At 43.9% G+C, this 19533-nt stretch overlaps 1 protein-coding gene across 1 annotated transcript; it reads left to right on the top strand.

Moving 5' to 3' along the window:
- Window positions 1-4603: 4603 nt before the first annotated feature.
- Window positions 4604-14750, top strand: LOC129346517 (lysozyme C-like). Its single transcript, XM_055003861.1, has 4 exons — window positions 4604-4751; window positions 4893-5051; window positions 5638-5716; window positions 14663-14750. Exons 1-4 carry the CDS (start codon window positions 4604-4606, stop codon window positions 14748-14750), a joined length of 474 nt encoding a protein of 157 aa, XP_054859836.1.
- The last annotated feature ends 4783 nt before the right edge of the window (window positions 14751-19533 follow it).

The following is a 19533-nucleotide window of genomic DNA, read 5'->3' as shown; positions in this document are numbered from 1 at the left end:
TAGGCCATAAAATCCTAGGCCATAAAGGTCACCTCCCCCCAATGCCTTATATAGAACTCAAGCAAACTGGCAGCCAGCTGTGCTTAAATACAATGTGTTTCTATTGACTAACATTTAACAATAACCAGGCTGTGACATTCTGAACCAGTTGCAGTTTCTGGATTGTCTTCAAGGGCAGTCCCATGTAGAATGTGTCACAGTAGTCCAACTACGAGGTCACAAAGGAATGGGTTAGTCTAACCAGGTCTGCGGAGTCTAAAAAAGGGGAGTTTTCATGAACCAGATGCAGCTGATAAAAAGCCCTCTTGGCCACTGCACCAGCCTACCTTTCAAACAGCAGGGCTAGGTCCTTGAGCATCTCCATGCTCCTAAGCTGCTTGGCAATTGCCAACTCAGAACCATCCAAGCCAAGTAAATTGACACTGGCTAAAACATCTTCCCTGAGCAGCATTACCTTTGTCTTGTATGGATTCAGCTTTGTGGCTGAGGCAGAGCAAAGCATTGTAATGGGGAAGCCAATTTCAGAAGTTCAGCTTTGCCTGTCTGAGGTTACATCTCTCCAGAGCCACAGTTCTAGAGTTGGCTACAAGCTGTTCCAATCAAGGTATTGCCTCAGACGAAACCGCGTTACAAATCTAGTGATTCATTACTACTGGTTTGCATAAAAGTTGAGTAGAGAGCAATTAACGATGCTCAAGGGAAGCTGATTTAATTGCTTTTTTTAACTTCAAAAGGTAGTTTCAGGTGGGTACCTGTGTCGCTCTGTGGTAGAAGAACAAGATTTGAGTCCAGTAGCACCTTAAAGACCAACAAGGTTTCCACGCTTTGAAAGTCAAAACTTCTTTCCTACTTGTATCTGACAAAGGAAGTTTGATGCTCAAAAGTTTATAGCCTGGAAATTTTGTTGGTCTTTGAGGTGCTAGTCGATTGGAATCATGTTTGACTTCGAAGGTGTTTGTCAGACAATGCATCTGTAAATGCAAGTAGACGCTTGTGTTCTGAACCCAGGGCTTTTTGTTCTGGAAAAAAAAAGATGCCAGTACACAAATTCACCACCTTGTCTAAGCTTGCTGGCAAGTACCACAGAAAAAAGCCTTTTCCGAGATGACGGTCTTAAACAGCTCATTTTCCAAAAACAGTTTGAGAAATGCACAGGAAAAAATCCATTCACTAAGAATCATTTTCTTCAAGATGGTGACCCTAAATCAGACCAGCTTCAGAATTTTCATAATTAAGCGCTGTCAAATTGCAACTGATGTATGGCAACCCTTCAAGGGGTTTTCAAGGATTACAGGGCTGGATTAATAAAGAGTGTTAAGTAAGGGATGATTTATTATAGTTGTATTTTGTTCACATTTTCACCAGCGAATTTTGTGGAAGTAAGGGCAGAACCACTACTTTATGTTCTGCTTTTCTCATGACACTCAAGACCCCCCTGTCTCTCTCCCCCTTCATATAAATCTGCTAAACAGTCTCATAAACTAGTTCCATTACCAGCATTAAAAAATTGCTTTCCTTGTGGTACTATTCAGTGACTATACAATATTATGACAAGAGTCTAGACTCCCTTTGGGGTATCTTAATAGTGAGCGTTTAGGTGCAGATTTGCTTGAAATATTCCTCCCAAGCAGAAGACCATGTTGGTTCATCAGATAGTCAAGTTGGGGAAAAGCTTGTTTGACCCACGGGCTCTAAAAAAATCAGATTCTTTGGGCCTCAGGCTATGAAAAAGAAGGTTAAAGTTATATTCTCCAGCATGCCCTGTATTTGCACTTGGGAACATGACCATCACAGAGTAGCAGGTGGTCAGTTTGACCTTAAGTAGTTCCAGGTTTGGATTTCAGCATTTCCTGCTAAAATGATCAGGGCATGAAATATACCCGGAACCCTTGAGAGCAGCTGCCAACCAAGATATACCTTATTAGGATTCCCTTCCAGGTCCAACATACACGGGGAAGGGATTTTGGCACACTAAGAATCTTATGAGGAATCAGGGCTTTTTTTCAGCTGGAACGTGGTGGAATGGAGTTCCAGCACCTCTTGAAAATGGTCACATGACTGGTGGCCCGGCCCCCTGATCTCCAGATCAGGGGGCTTAGCGGCGCGAGGGGCAATCTATACTCCCCTCTGTCTGGAGATCAGGGGGCGGGGCCACCAGCCATGTGACCATTTTCAAGAGGTGCTGGAACTCCATTCCACCACGTTCCAGCTGAAAAAACCCACTGAGTTCCACCATCTGTTTTCCCAGAAAAAAAGCCCTGTGATGAATGACTCAACAGTATATCCCCTTGGGCCCCCACATAACCTTAGGATATAAGATCGGATCTTGATAATTCTTTTGGCTTTTGGAACCATTACCACCTCTCTTTTTTCAGCCTCCACAGCTGTGTATTTTAATGACTACCTTTTCTAATGATTGCTGCCGCAACATCTAATCCTAAACACTTAAAGAGATGACAATCTGCTGGTAGCAACCAGCATATGAGAGAATCACGGTATGAACCGCAGAAGAAAAAGAAACATACTAAGAAATACAAAATTTAGTGTGTCTATAATAATATGCAACCTTGAACAATATAAACATCAAATGTCTTAGTTCATCATGAAACATACAAGACCATAAAGTTTAGCGGCAACCAGTCCAACCAAAGAGCTGGCAATTTATCTCTTCAACAACATGTCATGCAAGTAGCAATTCATACAAAAACAAATCTAAATACAGTTCTGAAGTGCCTGATGCTTGTAAACAATTTTCTTAGGACTATAAAGTACCAGTGCCTGTATGGTCTTGTATGTTTCTATCACGGCGTAGTTTCTTTTTCACCTGCTGGTAGCTGGCAAACTCTCAGCAGTTTACCCCTCTGCCTGCCAATTGCTGGCGATCAGAGCGAGGAGGCAAGCCACCTGGCTAAATGGGAGGCACAGTTGCTCCTGGCCCAGTGATGTCATTTCCTGTAGTGACGTCATCACGCTGGCTGCAGGAGCGCTCCCATGCTTTGCACAAGGCTGATTTCAGCTCCAAACAGGCTGATTCCTGAAGCACAGGAACACGCTTGTGGCCATCATGATGACGTCACTTCCGGAAGTGACATCATCACACGTCGGGCAGGAGAACAGAGTGCCAGCCCCCTCCTCTCGCCGGTTGTCAGGGAGACCTGGAAACCCTGGTGGGAGGTAACCCTGGCTGTCATCACAACAAAAACCTCACCTCTAACCCTATAATGTTTTGCATGTAAACAAGTGTGTGTGTTTTATCTCTGGGTATTAATAGGCAGGGGTCATTTCGTAGAAGAGGAGCTGGAGGAACTCATTAGCATAACTCATTAGCATAAGTTATTAGCATAACTCATTAGCCTATGCCGCGCTCATTGACATCACCTGTCCCGGCTGTTTTGGACCCAATCCTGGCCATTCAGGGCCAAAATTGGGCCCAAAATGGCAAAAAGGGGCTGGAAATGGCTGGAAAGGGGTCCAAAATGGTCAGGATCAGGCCGCTGCTGAGTGGGAGAGTGATCCACCACCTGTCAGAGGCCCGATCCGGGCCATTTTGGCCCCAATCCAGGCTGAAATGGGCCCAAAATGGCCGAGAGTCAGGTGGGTGGGGCCACCTGCCATGTGACCTCTTTGGGGAACTGCCAGAACTGCGTTCCTGTGCATTCCCCCTCAAAATGAGCCCGGTTAATAGGGATTTTGAACATATGTCTATGGTGGTTGGAAATGCAGGCTATTGATGTGAGATGGGGGGCTGGATGGGTGAGTGGTGTGTGCGGTGATTGGATGGTAGCTGTATCCTGGGGGCCAGAGCGAACTCTTCCAAGTGATCTCTGGCACGTAAAATCTCCTGTCCCAACAAGCCTAAGCAATAAACATACTTCTTTTGAGCTACCATCCACCTAGACTTGTTTTTCTGATACCTTTTCTGCCTTTCAGTTGCACCCTCTTTTGCATCAACCTGCCTTCCTTTCCTATATTAAAATCTTTCATACAACACAGTGCTAGGGTTGCCAGCCTCCAGGTTGTGGCTGGAGAGCTCCCGGAATTACAACTGGTCTCCAGGTGGCAGAGATCAGTTCCCCTGGAGAAAATGGCTACTTTGGGGGGTGGACTCTATGGAATTATGCCATGCCAAGGTCTTTTCCCTCCCCAAACCCCACTTTCTCCAGGTTTCTCCATGTTTCACCCCCCAGGTCTTCAGGAATTTCCCAACTTGGAGCTGGCAATCCTACAGTGCCCAAATGTACAATGTATGGAGCCTTTCTGAGTAGCTGGAACTCCATTCTGGTCTGGTTCACAAGGAAGTAAACTGGCATGGCCCATTGCTTCACTTGCACAATGAGGGAGTTCCTCACAAGGTGACAATGCGCAGTCTTGGGAAATATTCGTCCCAGGAGCCGCTTTTAGAAGGTCCAAGGGGATTGTCACGAAGACAGCCAAGTGAAAACCACCAACGTGAGCCCAGGCAGAAGTGAGAGAAGATTGCGCAAGAACTCTGCATCTGGTGCCCTCAGAACTTGCTGTCGTCATGAGGCAACGTCTCAGGAGCCAGCATAAAAACAGAAGGTGGGCAAGCAAGAGCTGCACTCATCTGCTAAGCTCTGCCAAGATGAAGATTCTTCTATTCTTGGGGCTCTTCCTCCTCATGGTACTGGCAATGCCCGGGGCTGAGGGCAAAGTGTTCGAGAGATGCGAGCTGGCTAGAGTTCTGCAGTGGCATGGCTTCAACGGGTTTGTAGGGCGCAAAGTGGCGGATTGTAAGTAGACTTCCCTTTGGTTTTGCCCATTAGGAGATCAATATCCCTTGCCTGGTCATCCCCCGGGGCTTCTGGCTACCTGTGGGGAATGGGGTTTCTTTATGTTGTCCCTGATAACCTGGCTGCAATCTATTCCTGCAGGGGTCTGCCTGGTGAAACATGAGAGCAACTACAAAACTGACGCCATACATGACAATGGAAGCAACCGTGACTACGGCATCTTCCAGATCAACAGCAAGTACTGGTGCGAAGATGGCAAGACTCCTGAGTCGAAGAACGGCTGCCAAATTCCCTGTAGCAGTAAGTCTGTGGGGGGCTTTAACAGGAACCATAAGCCATCCACATACAAGAGCCAATGAATAACAACAACAATAATAGTGTGCATATATATATATATATATATATTGACCTTCTGGACAGAATAGTGCCCCACTCAGAGTGGTGAACAAAGTCAGCGTTATTATCCCTAAAATACAGCTGGGGAGATGGGGCTGAGAGGAGTGGCTTACCCAAGGCCACCTACTGAGCTCATGGCAGTCGTGGGATTTGAACCAGCAGAGTGCTGATTTGCAGCCCAACCACTTAACCATTAGGCTATAGCAGAAATACACCCCTCCCTGCCATTTCCATTTTGATCCATCTCTTCATCTTAATAGGCATCCATCCATCCAGTTTCTCTCTGTTTTGAGAGCCAACATATTGTAATGAACAGAGAGATCCAAATGTCTATTTGCTCAGCTGCAAAAGCTATTGGGTAACCTGGGGTTGAGAGTTATTTCTAAACCAAACCTGCATTGCAGGATTGTTATGAAGATGAAATGGGGACGGATTTGGGAATCACGCAGTTGCCGGATTCCTTCCTCACATCCTTTCCTTCTCCCTCCAGAACTTCTGGATGATGATATTGAAGATGATATCTGCTGTGCCAGGAAGATAGCTCTGGATGCCAACGGCCTGACTCGCTGGTAAGAGGAAAGCCAGGAAGAGAAAGAAAAGATAACTGGAGCGGGCAGGAAAGTTAAACATAATTCCAGAAAAGGAAGCAGTAGGATTGCAGGGAATTTCAGAATGCTGTTTTGCAATCAAGAATGAGAAGCGGGGGGGGGGGGGGAATGATGCATTAGCTCTCGTAACTCCGTTCTGCCATCTGCCAGTGCCAGGAGCATTCCACCAGCACAAGGTGGAATGCTTCTATATATTGTCGATATATTGTCAAAGGCTTTCACGGCCGGAGAACGATGGTTGTTGTGGATTTTCCGGGCTGTATAGCCGTGGTCTTGGCATTGTAGTTCCTTTTTTTTTTTTAGAAAAATTTTTTATTGGGTTAGAATATTATTATTTTTACATTACATTCAATTTTCCCCAAATTTTTCATTTCTAACCCCCTCCCTTTCCCCCCCTTTTGTTGACTTCCAACAGCTTTCCCCCCCTCTGTCCCTTTTCCCTTACTTCTATTAAATTCCTCTGTCTAAAACAGATATACATTGTCCATTATATTAAGCAGTACATCTTTAACTCCTTTACTTATTATACACCCAAACTGTACGTCTTTGGATAAACAGTTTATCCCCTTTTCCCATTTTGAATATTTCTATATATCATAAACCTATATATCATAAACCATAAAAATTTTCCACATTTAAATCAAACAAATCAAACAATTTGATTTGTTCTCTATATATTACTCATTTCATCTTTTTATGGTAATTCTATATAGCTCATCACATAGTCAATCAATTTAACTCTTCTGTACATTCAGTTTGGTGCATATAAATCTTATCAAAGAAAGAAAATATTGTTAGTTATTCAATCCTCATGTTTAAACCTTATCCTTAATTATTCTCTATCAATGTTCTATCAATTAACCTATACATATCTATATATATATCAATCTATTAATCTAACTGCTTATAAATTCACTTTTCTCTTCCTCCCCTGGTAAAGTCACCCCTCTCTTTTATACTTATATTATACTTCAGTAGTTCTCAAACTGCCACAGTTTTCCTCCCACCTCCCATTTCTTCTCCAGATATTGTTTCAGCTTCTCCCAGTCCGTGTTAAATTGCCCTGAGTCCAGATCTCTCAGTTTTCTTGTCATCTTGTCCATTTCAGCCATGTACAGCAATTTGTAGATCCAATCTTCAATAGTTGGCACTTCTTGTACTTTCCATTTTTGCGCATACAAAAGTCTAGCTGCTGCTGTCATATAAAATATCAACGTCCTATGATGGGCTGGAATTCCCTCCATTTCCAAGTTTAGTAGCAGGAGTTCTGGGTTCTTATTTATTTGAAACTGTAAAATTTCACTCATTTCTCTTATTATTTCCCCCCAGTACTGCCTAGCTACCTCACACGACCACCACATGTGGTAGAGGGAGCCCTCATGTTTCTTACATTTCCAGCATTTATTAGAAGTATTCGAGTTCCCTAGCGCAATCTTCTTTGGTGTCATGTACCAACGATAAATCATTTTGTAAATGTTCTCTTTAATATTAGTACATGTCGTTATCTTCATTGTAGTTTTCCACAAGTATTCCCATGCCTCCATTGTTATTTCTTTGTTGAAATTTATAGCCCATTTCACCATCTGTGTTTTAACTGTTTCGTCCTCGGTATACCATTTCAGCAGTACTTGGTATACCTTGGATATTCTTTTCTTGTCTTCTTTAAGAAGGGTCTGCTCTAGTTCCGAGTTCTCTGTTCGTATGCCCCCTTTTGCAGAGTCCGAATTGTATAAGTCTCTGATCTGCCTATACTGGAACCAATCATAGTTAGGTGATAGTTCCTCTTGCGTCTTTATTCTAAGTTTAGATACTTCAATTTTAGTTATTTCTTTGTACGTTAAACATTGTTGTTCATTATCAACAGCTCTCGGATCTATCACCTCATATGGAACCACCCACAAGGGGGTTCCTTCTTGTAGGTAAATTCTATACTTCTTCCAGATTATATATAAACTTCTCCTTACAAAATGATGCAGGAACATCGAGTTGACCTTCACTTTGTCATGCCATAGGTATGCGTGCCATCCAAAAATTTTTTTATATCCCTCTAGGGCTAATAGTTTCTTATTCTTTAATGTCATCCACTCTTTTAGCCAAACTAGGCAGATTGCATCATGATAAAGTCTCAGGTTGGGCAGTTGCATTCCGCCTCTTTCCTTTGCATCTTGTAAAACTTTTACTTTCACTCGAGGCTTCTTGCCTGCCCAAACAAAATCTGATATTTTCCTCTGCCATTTTTCAAATTGTTTAGAGTCTCTGATGATTGGTATTGTCTGTAGCAAAAACATTACTCTCGGTAACACATTCATCTTAACTGCTGCAATCCTACCCAACCATGACAAGTTCAATCTATTCCATTTGATCAAGTCTCTCTCTATCTGAGTCCATAATTTTTCATAATTATTCTTGAACAAATCTATATTTTTTGCAGCCAGCTCAACTCCCAAGTATTTCACCTTACTAGTTACTTCACAATCCGTTGTTTCCATTAACAATTGTTGTTTCTGCTTAGTCATGTTTTTGCATAGTATCTTTGACTTCTTTTTGTTAATGAAGAAACCTGCCAAGTCTCCAAACTCCTTGATTTTATCCATCACTTTTGGCATGTTCTCCAGTGGGTCTTCTACAATTAACATTATGTCGTCTGCAAATGCTCTGACCTTATATGAATAGTCCTTTATTTTTATTCCTTGTATTTCCTCGTCTTGTCTTATTTGTATCATCAGAATCTCCAATACTAAAATGAACAACAATGGAGATAACGGGCAACCTTGTCTTGTTCCTCTACTAATCGTCAATTTCTTGGTCAGTTCATCATTCACTACAATTGCTGCTGTCTGGTCTCTATAAATTTCTTTAATTGCTTTGACAAATCTTTCTCCCAGTTGTAGCTTTTCCATAGTGGCAAACATAAAGTCCCAGTTTAAATTGTCAAACGCTTTTTCAGCGTCTACAAAGAAGAAACCAACCTCTTTGTCACAACGCTTGTCATAATATTCAATAGCATTGATCACTGTCCTTAAATTGTCTCTTATTTGTCTGTCTGGCAAAAAGCCTGCTTGTTCCTCCTCTATAACTTCCGAGAGCCACCCCTTCAATCTCTCCGCCAATATCTTCGCAAAAATTTTATAGTCATTGTTAAGTAGTGATATAGGTCTGTAATTTTTCACGTTGGTCAGGTCTTGGCTCTCTTTTGGGATCAATGATATATTCGCTTCACTCCAAGTATCTGGAATCCTTTGATCCCTAAAAACTCCATTCATCACCTCTTTTAGGAATGGTGCCAGTTCATTGGCCATTGTCTTATAAAATTTAGCCGTAAGTCCATCTGGCCCTGGCGCCTTTCCCAGATTTGCGGATTGTATTGCCTTACTTATTTCCTCATCGGTTACTTCACTGTTCAACTTATTTCTCCAAGCTTCCGAGATTTCTGGAAGTTTGGTTTTCTCCAGATATGATGCTATTGATTCTTTGTTTACTTCTTTTTTATTATACAGCTTAGCATAAAATTTATAAAAGGCTCTACTAATGGTAGTCTGCTCCAAGTACGTTTTATTTTCTTCACAGATTTTATTTATTATTTTCTTTTCCCTTTTCTTCTTCAATTGCCATGCCAAATATTTCCCAGGTTTATTAGCACCCTCAAAGGCTTTTTGATTCAATCTTTTAAGGTTCCACTCCAGTTCTTTATTACTCATTGCTGTTAGCTGTTCTTGAAGAATTTTGATTTCCTGGTATATTTTCTTTTTTCCTGGTCTCTTTTTTAACTGTGCTTCTTTGGCTTTTATTTTCTCCTCAATTTCTTGTCTTTTCTCCTCTTTCTTTTTCCTTGCTCTACCATTTAAGTCCATTAGTATGCCCCTTACAACCGCCTTATACGCATCCCAAACTTTGTTGGTTGGTACTTCTTTATTCACGTTGTATTGTATGAAAAACTTTGTCTCTCTTCTCAATATTTCCATATTCTCTCTTTCCTGTAACAAGTCCTCATTTATTCTCCAGGCTTTCCTTTTTCTCCTTTTTCCAAATTTCCACATAATTGGGTTATGATCTGAGCCTACCATCGGCATTATTTCTACCTCCTTAGTCCATAACGCTAAGTCTTTTGAGGCCCAGATCATGTCAATTCTTGATAATGTAAAATGCCTTGCAGAGTAAAAAGTAAACTGTCTGGTTTTAGGATATTCTCTCCTCCATACATCTTCGAGAGTCTCTTGTTGAATCAACTCAAAAAAAAACTTTGGCAATAGTCCTCTTTTCTTTTGTGCTGTTGTAGTCTTTTTATCTAATTCCAAATCTGTCACTCCATTGAAGTCTCCAGCAAGAATTATCTGGTCATATGCAAGATCGTCTAAATGCTTCCTTAAATCCTCAAAGAAGCTTTCCTTTGCACCGTTAGGTGCATAAAGTCCGACTACCAACACTCTCTTTAAATTCCAATTACATTCCACTGCTACAAATCTAGCTTCCACATCTCTCATAACAAATTTTGGCTGCAGCTCCTCTTTTATGTACAACACCACTCCTCTTTTTTTCTTGTTGGAGGCCGCTACAAATTCTTTGCCCAATTTTCCAGATTTTAAATATTTTACATCCTGTTTTCTAATATGGGTCTCCTGCAAACAAACAATATCACATTTTTGTTTTAGTAGCCAATGAAAAATATTTTTCCTCTTATTCGGTGAGTTTAGTCCATTTACATTCCAAGATAATAGTTTACACTCCATATTCATAGTTTTGTTGGTAAGTCTTTTTCATTGTCCTTAATAAATCGCTCCATCTCCCGCTCAGATCTGATGCGTTTTTTTTGCCCCTCCAAACTCAAAGGACACTCCTTCCGGTAACTCCCATCTGTACCTGATATTCATGTCCTTCAAAGTCTGAATTAGCACTTTATATTTTTTCCGGTCCAATAACACTGATCTGGGCAGTTCCTTCATTATAATGATCGTCTTGCCATCAATCTCCAATGGATCTTGAAACTGTTTTGTCACAATCCTCTCTTTCATGTTTCTAGTTGTAAACTGCACAATCACATCCCTTGGTAATTTCCTCTGGGTTGCAATTCTCGAGTTCACACGGTACGCCACATCTAGGATAGCCACAACTTCCTCCTCCTCCTTCCCCAGGTATTCAGCCAACACCTCAGTCATCTGTTCTTGCGCTGACTTCCCTTCCACTTCTGGCAGACCACGAAAACGAAGCTGCTTCTCCATGTGTTTAGTTTCTGCAACTGATATCCTCCCTTTCACCAGTCTCATCTCCGTTTGTTGCGTGTCTATTAAATTCTCCATCGCGTCTTCTACTGTTTTAACTCTCTGCTGCGTTCCTTGTAATTCACTACTAATCGTTTCCATACCTTTTTTCACTTCTGACAGCTCCGACTTTACTGTCTGTGTAACCTCTTTAACCTCCTTAATAAGCTCCAATTTCGTGTCCTTGAGTTCTTTAATCATGTCTACAAGTTTTTTGTCCAGATTTTTATCCAGATTTTCTATTGCCGATTGCCACTCTTTTTTCGACATCGTGGGGCTTGCTTTAGCTCGCTCCCACGAATCTGCTCTCTTCCTTAACTCCGTGGCGTATGATTAAACGTTTTTCTTTTTTCAAATGTCCCGGTCTTTGCCAAAATTAAATTTTAAAGTGTCCAAAATGTCGGGCGTCTTTTCTCTATGGTTTCTCTGTGTTGTTGTAATCCAAAATGGCCTACTTCCTCTTCCGCTGAAGCCGCGACCCTTCCCCTTTCAAAAATGGCGATTCCCTACTTCCTGTCCTTCGGCAAGGGCCGCTTCTCTCCAGCCCCTCTATTGTTGTTACGCACTTCCTGTCTCCCGTCTTCCCACAGCAGGTCTCGCGATGGTGTCTTTTTCCCACAGCTCCAAAACCACAGGTATTCAAAACAATAGTCCGATTTCTGTAATAACTTCTTTAAACTCAGTCTCTTTTAAAATACAACTCCTGCCGAGTCTTCACCTCCTTTTCACTAGTCTGTTGCAGTTTAAAAATCTACTTTCTTTCCTCTCCGTTTTAGTCAATCTGTCCCGTTTCAAAAGATAGCGATCTTTACCTTCTCTTCACCTTTCACGGGTTGTAATCGCTGTTTCGATCTTAAATCCTCCTCTCAGCTTCCTTCCCCAATCGAAGCTTGGGTATGTAGGTCTTATGCCAGCCGAATTGGCCCCAAAACTGCCGCAGAGATTATAGCCGACCCGTCGCAAGGTGGGACCTCAAGGATCGGGGGGAAGACTCGTTGGGTAGAGCCCCCCCTCGTCCGAGATCTAACTCACCCTAGGGTCTTGAGCGTTCTTGCCTGCTCCCCGCCTGAGAGCAGTCGGCCGCGGGCTATTTTCACCCCTCCGGCCGGTTAAAACGGCAGTCCGGTCAGCTCCGCGAATGGAGCTGCGTTAGACCTCCATGAATCCCAAACCGGAAGACTTGGCATTGTAGTTCCTGACGTTTCACCAGCAGCTGTGACTGGCATCTTCAGAGGTGTAGCACTGAAAGACAGGGATCTCTCAGTGTCAAACTGTGGAGGAGATGTTTGCAGGTGATTTATATCTACTCAGAAAGGTGGGTTTGGGCTGAGTCATCCTGTAAGCGTTTCCCAGGGTGTGGATGGCTAATGGAGTGCTGATGCTTCACTGTATCCTGAGGAGGTTCTTTTGCATATGGATTGGTGCTTGATGTGCTAATCTTCTCTGCAGGGCTATTGTGGGTTGTAGAGTCTTTTGTTAGCCTGGGGTTTTTCAGAACTGGAAACCAGAATGCTTCTGTCAGCACAACATGTTTTGCTCACCAGTACAAGCTCCTCGCTTCAGTGGAAAGCTCCTTCATTGATGGGACTGGGTCCAGCTGGGGCAGCCCATGGGTGAGTGGCACCCTATGCCAGCAGGACTGGGCATCCCCTTGCTGGCCAGCCAAAGTGTGCCCCCATTGGCAACCAGCCAGTGGACATGCCCCAATCTGCTAAACAACCAGACGGCTTGGAAGGATAGACCCACAGTTGCCGGCTGACCAGCGAGCCTTGTAAGCTTTTCTGAGCCACCGATTGGTCTTGGCGGGCAGGCATGCCCTGAGCTGCCTGCCAGTCAGCTGATCTGGATGGGTGTCCTCGAGTCATCGGCCAGCCTGGGGAGCCAGGCAGTGGTTCTGGGTCTGGAGCGCTGTGCGGCTTTGGTCCCCTTTGCACCCCTGCCCGGTACCACACTTGGTAGTTGCCTGGTGTTACCTAACAGGACAGCAACCCCTGAATCCATCCCAGTAGGTTTAAGTTGCAGAATGCTATAGTAGTTGCTAGATTCATGCATGAAAAATCAAGAATCCACGAGGGCAACGTTTTGTATGAATTAAACCTGCAGAAAGAAGTTGCCTTGTTGGGCCATTAGAAAAAAAATTGTGGAGAGGTACAACAGAGCAATGCTATGTTTTGATGAATCCAAAGCTCACAAAACTGTGAACTTTCAAGTAGCATAGAAGTCTTCTTTAGGCTGATGTTAAGGACAAATAAAGAAGTGAAAGGGACAATTCTGGCAGAGCCATCATAACCAAAGTCCCGTCTGTTGTCTAAAAACACTGGTCCAGCCAGGGAGCAAACCGTTACGAGGTTCATCAGGCAGCTCGACATAGAACTGCATACTTGGCGTGGTTTGGATCGTCATGGGAGGACATGGGAGGATTGGCTGCGGGGGGAGTGAACTGCACAGAGAAGAGGCAAGGGAAAGCCTTTGTGGGGAGGGGGTGAATATGCCCATATCTCCTGGTCCTTATTGCTCTTTCAGCATGCATGAAAAGACGTGTGCTGCCTCTGCTTTCTATGTATATGCACTCTAGGACCAGGTCCTTCCAAAAAGCATTAAAAATGGCAGCTCTAAAGGAATTTGTGATCTGGGCCGAATCCACACTTCCCTACCTTCCGCTTTTCATATGCAATAATTGTGCTGGATTCTATCCTGCAATGTCCCAGTCTTTGTTCACATCCCCTCTTTTACTGCGCCAGCATCGCACTATACTCCGTTCACATCCTTGGGAGAATCGTGCGATATGGGAAGGGTTTAGATCCGCCGCCACCGATGATGACATCACGTAGCCTTTTTTTAAAAAAATTAATATCAGATTACCGTTATAGTGATTTTCTGTTCAATTGCAATGGTGGGGTGATGCCCTCATCGATGCCTGTGATTGGTTTATGTTACCGCTCAACCATAATTATAGGATAGCGATTTTTCGCTATACCGATAATTTTAATTTTTTAAAAATGGAAAGAGTCAACTTTTGCAGGCACAGTCCGCTTATCAGAAATTATCTAGGCTCTCCTTCGGCAGCGAAACATTATTTACTGTAAAAAAAATGGCACCCCCCCCACCTTGATGCCTCCACAGACTTTTTACAATGCCACTTCCCAAACCACTTGTGGGTGTCTTCATGAACGGGATTGCGCAATAGTGCTAGGAATGCCCCCCCTTTTAAAAAAAATAAACAGGACGGGGGTGCGGGCATGCCTCGGACAGAGTTGCTTGGCAAAGAGGGACAGTGTTCCAGAAAGGCAAGAAACAAGGAAGTGGGGGTGGTTAAGAGGGGGCAGTCTCATCGGGAACCACTTCTATTTGTTCACATCCATGGTGAGAACTGCGTAAGAGAAGCGTTTGAAAGCGTGACCTCATCTGAGGCGCAGCACAACAGATACGATAGAATGGTGGGATTGAGGTAAGAGTATGTGAACAGCCCTCAGAAGTGCATAAATGGCGGGGAAATAGTGGCAAACTTGAGCTGTGTGGATTCAGCCTGGTGGGTGGGACTGTGTGACACACACCCCTGCCCCGAGGATGGGCAACTGCTGGTTGGGGTGGGTGACAATTCAAGTAAACCCTGAGAAAATATTCACCTGTATTTTTCTTCCTTTGTCGGCAGGCCGGGCTGGGTCAAGTATTGCCAAGGGGATGTCGACTCCTATGTAAAGGGTTGCAAGCTCAGAGATCTTGAAAACATCGGGGGCTGAAGAACGATGATGATCAACGATGGGAAAGATGGTGCCAGAGAATGGGTGGGCTGGTGGCGGATAAATGATTCAATTAGTCCTGTGTCTTCCCTGGGAACACACTGAGAAGCATGTGCACCAAGCTGTAGTGTTAACGGGACTTGAGAAAATCTCCCATAAATGATGTTGCAGTAGGATATTTGGGATTAATAAAGCAGATGGAAAAAATTTATTTTTTGTGGTTTAATTCTGGGAGAAAAGGTTGCTGGGTAAAGTTCAATGCAAGAGAATTCTGAGCAACTAGTTACTCCCACAGGTATATTTGGGGGATTTAAAGGCTGTAATAGGAAGAAGGCAGTGTATCAAAAAATTGATTTTTTTTTTAAAAAAAAAATCAAAATTCTGCACTGAGAGGCTGGATTCCGCAACTTGCAACCTAAGCAACTGTTTTTCTGCTTCTTATTTTGATTGAATTCTTCAATTTTTACTTGTTTATTCTGGTTCTGCTAATAAAAGGAGGGATAATAATAATAATAACGGCACTTATATACCGCTCTTCTAGACAGATTAGTGCCCCACTTAGAGCAGTAACAAAGTCAGTGATATTATTATCCCCACAATGCAGCTGGGGAGCTGGGCCTGAGAGGAGTGGCTGACCCAAGGCTGAGATCATGGCAGTAGTGGGATTTGAACCAGTAGAGTACTGATTTGCAACCCAACCACTTCACTACCATGCCACAGCATTGAAGATCCCTCTCAACCACTGGAAATCACATGCAGCCATCCCTTTGAATCCTGTGATTCACCAGACGTTGCCTACTTTCTTCTTTAAAATTGAAAAATATTTTGTTCTTGTTGAAAGGTGTAAATAAATGGTCTCACAACAAGCCTTACTCCTTTGGGTGTTCCCAGGAGGTTGCAAAATCTCTCAGCCATTCTAAGTTTCTGCTCTGTACCACTTTCTCTTACCTCCAAGAGGGTACCAAAAACAAATTGGGTAGTAACTTTGCAAATCTCCTGGTAGACTGATTTGCACATACAGAACTCCGGACCACTGTTTCAAGTTTCTGCCTAGTTGTATCTGCTTCTACCAGATTACCACGAGGTTGATCAATTGCACTTTTGCAATTTTGAACTATCGTGCTCAAGGGGTGGCGAGTTTAACTGCGGGTGGTGTGTTTACAGAGATCAGGCCTACAGCGTTCCAAATATAAGACAGTTTAACAAACAAAAATAAAAAGAGTATACATGCTCTGTTCAAGCACAGGGCAAAGATATTTTAAAAAGGGAGAAAACACAGTTCCTCTCACCCTATAATTTGGTAGTTTTCCCTAAATGATGTTTAATTAGGACAGGGTAGTATTTCTTGAAGGTGAAATAGTTTAAAGTTAAGCATACCTTCGTCCTCATGGTTGGAACTTCTCCCCATTGTCCTTCACCATGTGGCAAGATGGAGTTCTTAAGTAAACGCTAAGAGCCAAGCTACAAGTGACGTCTGACACAGGTTGGACACTTGTCAGCTTTCCTCAAGTATTGATGGGAAATGTAGGCATCCTGGTCTTACAGCTTGGCTCTCCATTACAGCTGCAAGACCAGGATGCCTACATTTCCCAACAAAACTTGAGGGAAGCTGACAAGTGTCCAACCTGTGTCAGGCGTCACTTGTAGCTTGACTCCCAATCTTTTATGACATGTGTCTCCCATGTGAGAAGCCGCAAGATGAGGGCTTATTTCTCATGTACTGGAAATATATAGTCTCCCCCTTGGAGTCCTCCATCTGAAGAACGGAGTTCGGACTCTTGAAAGCTCATACTGTGGAAATCTAGTTGGTCTTTAAGATGCTACTGGACCTGAATCATAGGGTAGGAAGGGACCTCCAGTCCAACCCCTGCACAATGCAGGAACTTCACAACTACCCCCTCCAACTGCCCCAATGACCCCTGCTCCATGCCCAGATGGTGAAACACCTCCAGGATCCCTAGCCAAATTGGCCTGGGGAAAATTGCTACCTGACCCCAAGGTGGCGACATTTAAGAGCCAAGCCACAAGGGACGCCTGACACAGGTTGGACACTTGTCAGCTTCCCTCAAGTTTTGATGGGAAATGTAGGCGTCCTGGTCTTGCAGCTGTAATGGAGAGCCAAGCTGTAAAACCAGGACGCCTACATTTCCCATCAAAACTTGAGGGAAGCTGACAAGTGTCCATCCTGTGTCAGGCGTCACTTGTGGCTTGGCTCTAAGAAGGCAAGCACTGATGTAACCCTTCCTGCCCTCCCTCTCACGATCTGCCTAGGTTCACAGGATCAGCATTGCTGTCAGATGGCCATCTTTGCCTCTGCTTAAAAACCTCCAAAGAAGGAGAGCCCACCACCTCCCGAGGAAGCCTGTTCCACTGAGGGACTGCTCTAACCGTCAGGAAGTTCTTCCTAATGTTTAGCCGAAAGCTCTTTTTGCTCTTCGACTACAGACCAACACGACTACCCACCTGAAACCAGCAATACGTCGTCTTCTCTATTAAGTCAGCTGAAATACTCGATAGGCATAACCGTGCCCAAAGATCCTTTGGGAATTCTAAAGCTATCCTGAATTTTCAACGTATCGAGGATTTGATCTCTCCTTTTACATCAATAATTTGTAGATACTCAAATAAAACTCTTAAGGGAACCACTATCAGAATGTCAAGCTCTGTAATGGCTCTAACCAACTTCCTTAAGAACTCATTGGCTGCTTCCACACACCTTGGATAATGCACTTTCAATGCTCTTTAGTGATCATTTAGAATTGGATTTTTGTGTGTGAAACAAAAGATCCATTTCCAAAGGATCGCTAAAGTGCATTGAAAGTGCATTATCCAACGTGTGTGGAAATGGCCATTATCTAATTAGTAAAATGTGGGGAAAGGGAAGTTGTGGCTGTAGAAGGCTCAATGGCCAACTCAGGTTTGCCTCTGAAAAATAGCCATGAGATACAGCCTGCAGTTGAGTAATGCTATATACTTATCATTAAAAAGCTTAAAAAATAGAACAAAAAAGTGTACAGTGTTAACTGATATGTGGAGAGTCAGTTTGGTGTAGTAGTTAAGATTGGCAGGACTCTAATCTGGAGAGCCGGGTTTGATTCCCCACTCCTCTGCTTGAAGCCAGCTGGGTGACCTGGGGCTAGTCACGGCTTTCTGGAGCTCTCTCAGCCTTACCCACCTCACAGGGTGATTGTTGTTGTGGGGATAATAATGACATGCTTTGTAAACCGCTCCGAGTGGGCATTAAGTTGTCCTGAAGGGCGGTATATAAATCGAATATTATTATTTATTTATTATTATTTCTGCATTTTATGTTGGGGAGGGGGAAAGTAGTATGTGGTTACTTTGCAAGCGGGTCCCTTTTGAAACAACTTGCAGTCCATCGTAGCTGGGCATTGACATAAGTGGCAGGTCACTGATTAACACAACAGAACATTGTCCTTACACCATCTTACATCTTTTCCTTACATACTTACAGCAAATTTTTTTGCAGGGTGTGTGACTTTTGGTTGAACAAAAAGATAAGAGTATGGCGCAGGCGCTACTTTTAGGCACTCCTGCTATGGGGAAATGGGGTGGTGGTCTCTGGGGCAATTTCTCTTTTCCGGACAGGAAGGCTACCCAAAGGCGTAGTAAGAAGGAACGCCTTGCATCAGCCAGCTTGACTGCTTTTCTCCTTCTGGCTCAGCGGCTCCTTCCCAAGAGGATATTGTTCACTCAGTGGCTTCAGGCAGCTAAGGGCCCCATAAGGCATCCCTCCAGGTAGTCTGAGATGGCAAATCATTTTCCACGGGGACGGATCCTGGCAACGAAGTGAGAAGCAGAGCTTTTCATGCAGCTTTCAGGCCAGGTGAGTGTTGCCGCCTTGGCCACTGGGCTGGGGGAACCCGCAGGTTTGCGTGAGAATATTATTTTTAAAAATGTATTTGGGGATAATGCCCCCATCATAGGCAGAGCACAGAAGTCATAGAATCACAGGGTTGGAAGGGACCTCTAGGGTCATTTAGTCCAACCCCAGAGGCACAGGAGCTAATCAGAACAGTGCTCTATGGTTGCCAACCTACAGGTGGAGGCTGGAGTCCTCCGAGTGATCTCCAGACTGCAGAACTCACTCAGTTCTGCAGTCTGGAGGAAATGGCAGCTTTGGAGGGCAAACTCTATGGTATACCATAACGTTTAGGACATATGGAAGATCTAGAATGACAACACGTTCCTGCTGAGCTACAAACTCCACCGTCTCCATGCACCGCCCCCAAACCTCCAGGAATTTCCCAAGCCAGAGTTGGCAACCCAGCAGCCCCAACTGTTGTGCAGCTCATTGGCATTTCCCCACATCTCTATTTAGGAAGCCAGGCAGTGTGGAGTTGCAGAGCTCCTGGGGCAGGAGTCTGGTGTGAGGAGAGGTGCTGCTTACAGCTGTTCATACGCACGTGGTTGGTACACCAGTTTGGTGTAGTGGTTAAGAGTACAGGACTCTAATCTGGAAAGCTGGGTTCGATTCCCCACTCCTCCACTTGAAGCCAGCTGGGTGACCTTGGGCCACTCACAGCTCTCTCAGAGCTCTCTCGGCCCCACCCACCTCACAGGGTGATTGTTGTTGTGGGGATAATAATGACATACTTTGTAAACTGCTCTGAGTGGGCATTAAGTTGTCCTGAAGGGCGGTATATAAATCGAAGGTTGTTGTTGTTTGTTGTTGTTATTTCATTCCCGGAGAAAGGTCACCTGTCATCCTTCCGAAGTCCTTCGTTCTGATTCAAAGAGCCTTCATGTCGCTGCTCCAGCA

The sequence above is a fragment of the Eublepharis macularius genome, chromosome 19 (assembly GCF_028583425.1).
Source record: "Eublepharis macularius isolate TG4126 chromosome 19, MPM_Emac_v1.0, whole genome shotgun sequence".
NCBI lineage: Eukaryota > Metazoa > Chordata > Lepidosauria > Squamata > Eublepharidae > Eublepharis > Eublepharis macularius.
Note: the sequence above shows the minus strand (reverse complement) of the source record. Positions and strands in the feature narration are given on the sequence as shown.

Coding starts and splice junctions, on each gene's coding strand:
- LOC129346517 (XM_055003861.1), top strand. CDS start 4,604: ATGAAGATTCTTCTATTCTTGGGGCTCTTCCTCCTCATGGTACTGGCA. Junction 5,052..5,637: donor CTGCCAAATTCCCTGTAGCA/GTAAGTCTGTGG, acceptor TTCTCCCTCCAG/AACTTCTGGATGATGATATT. Junction 5,717..14,662: donor GCCAACGGCCTGACTCGCTG/GTAAGAGGAAAG, acceptor CTTTGTCGGCAG/GCCGGGCTGGGTCAAGTATT.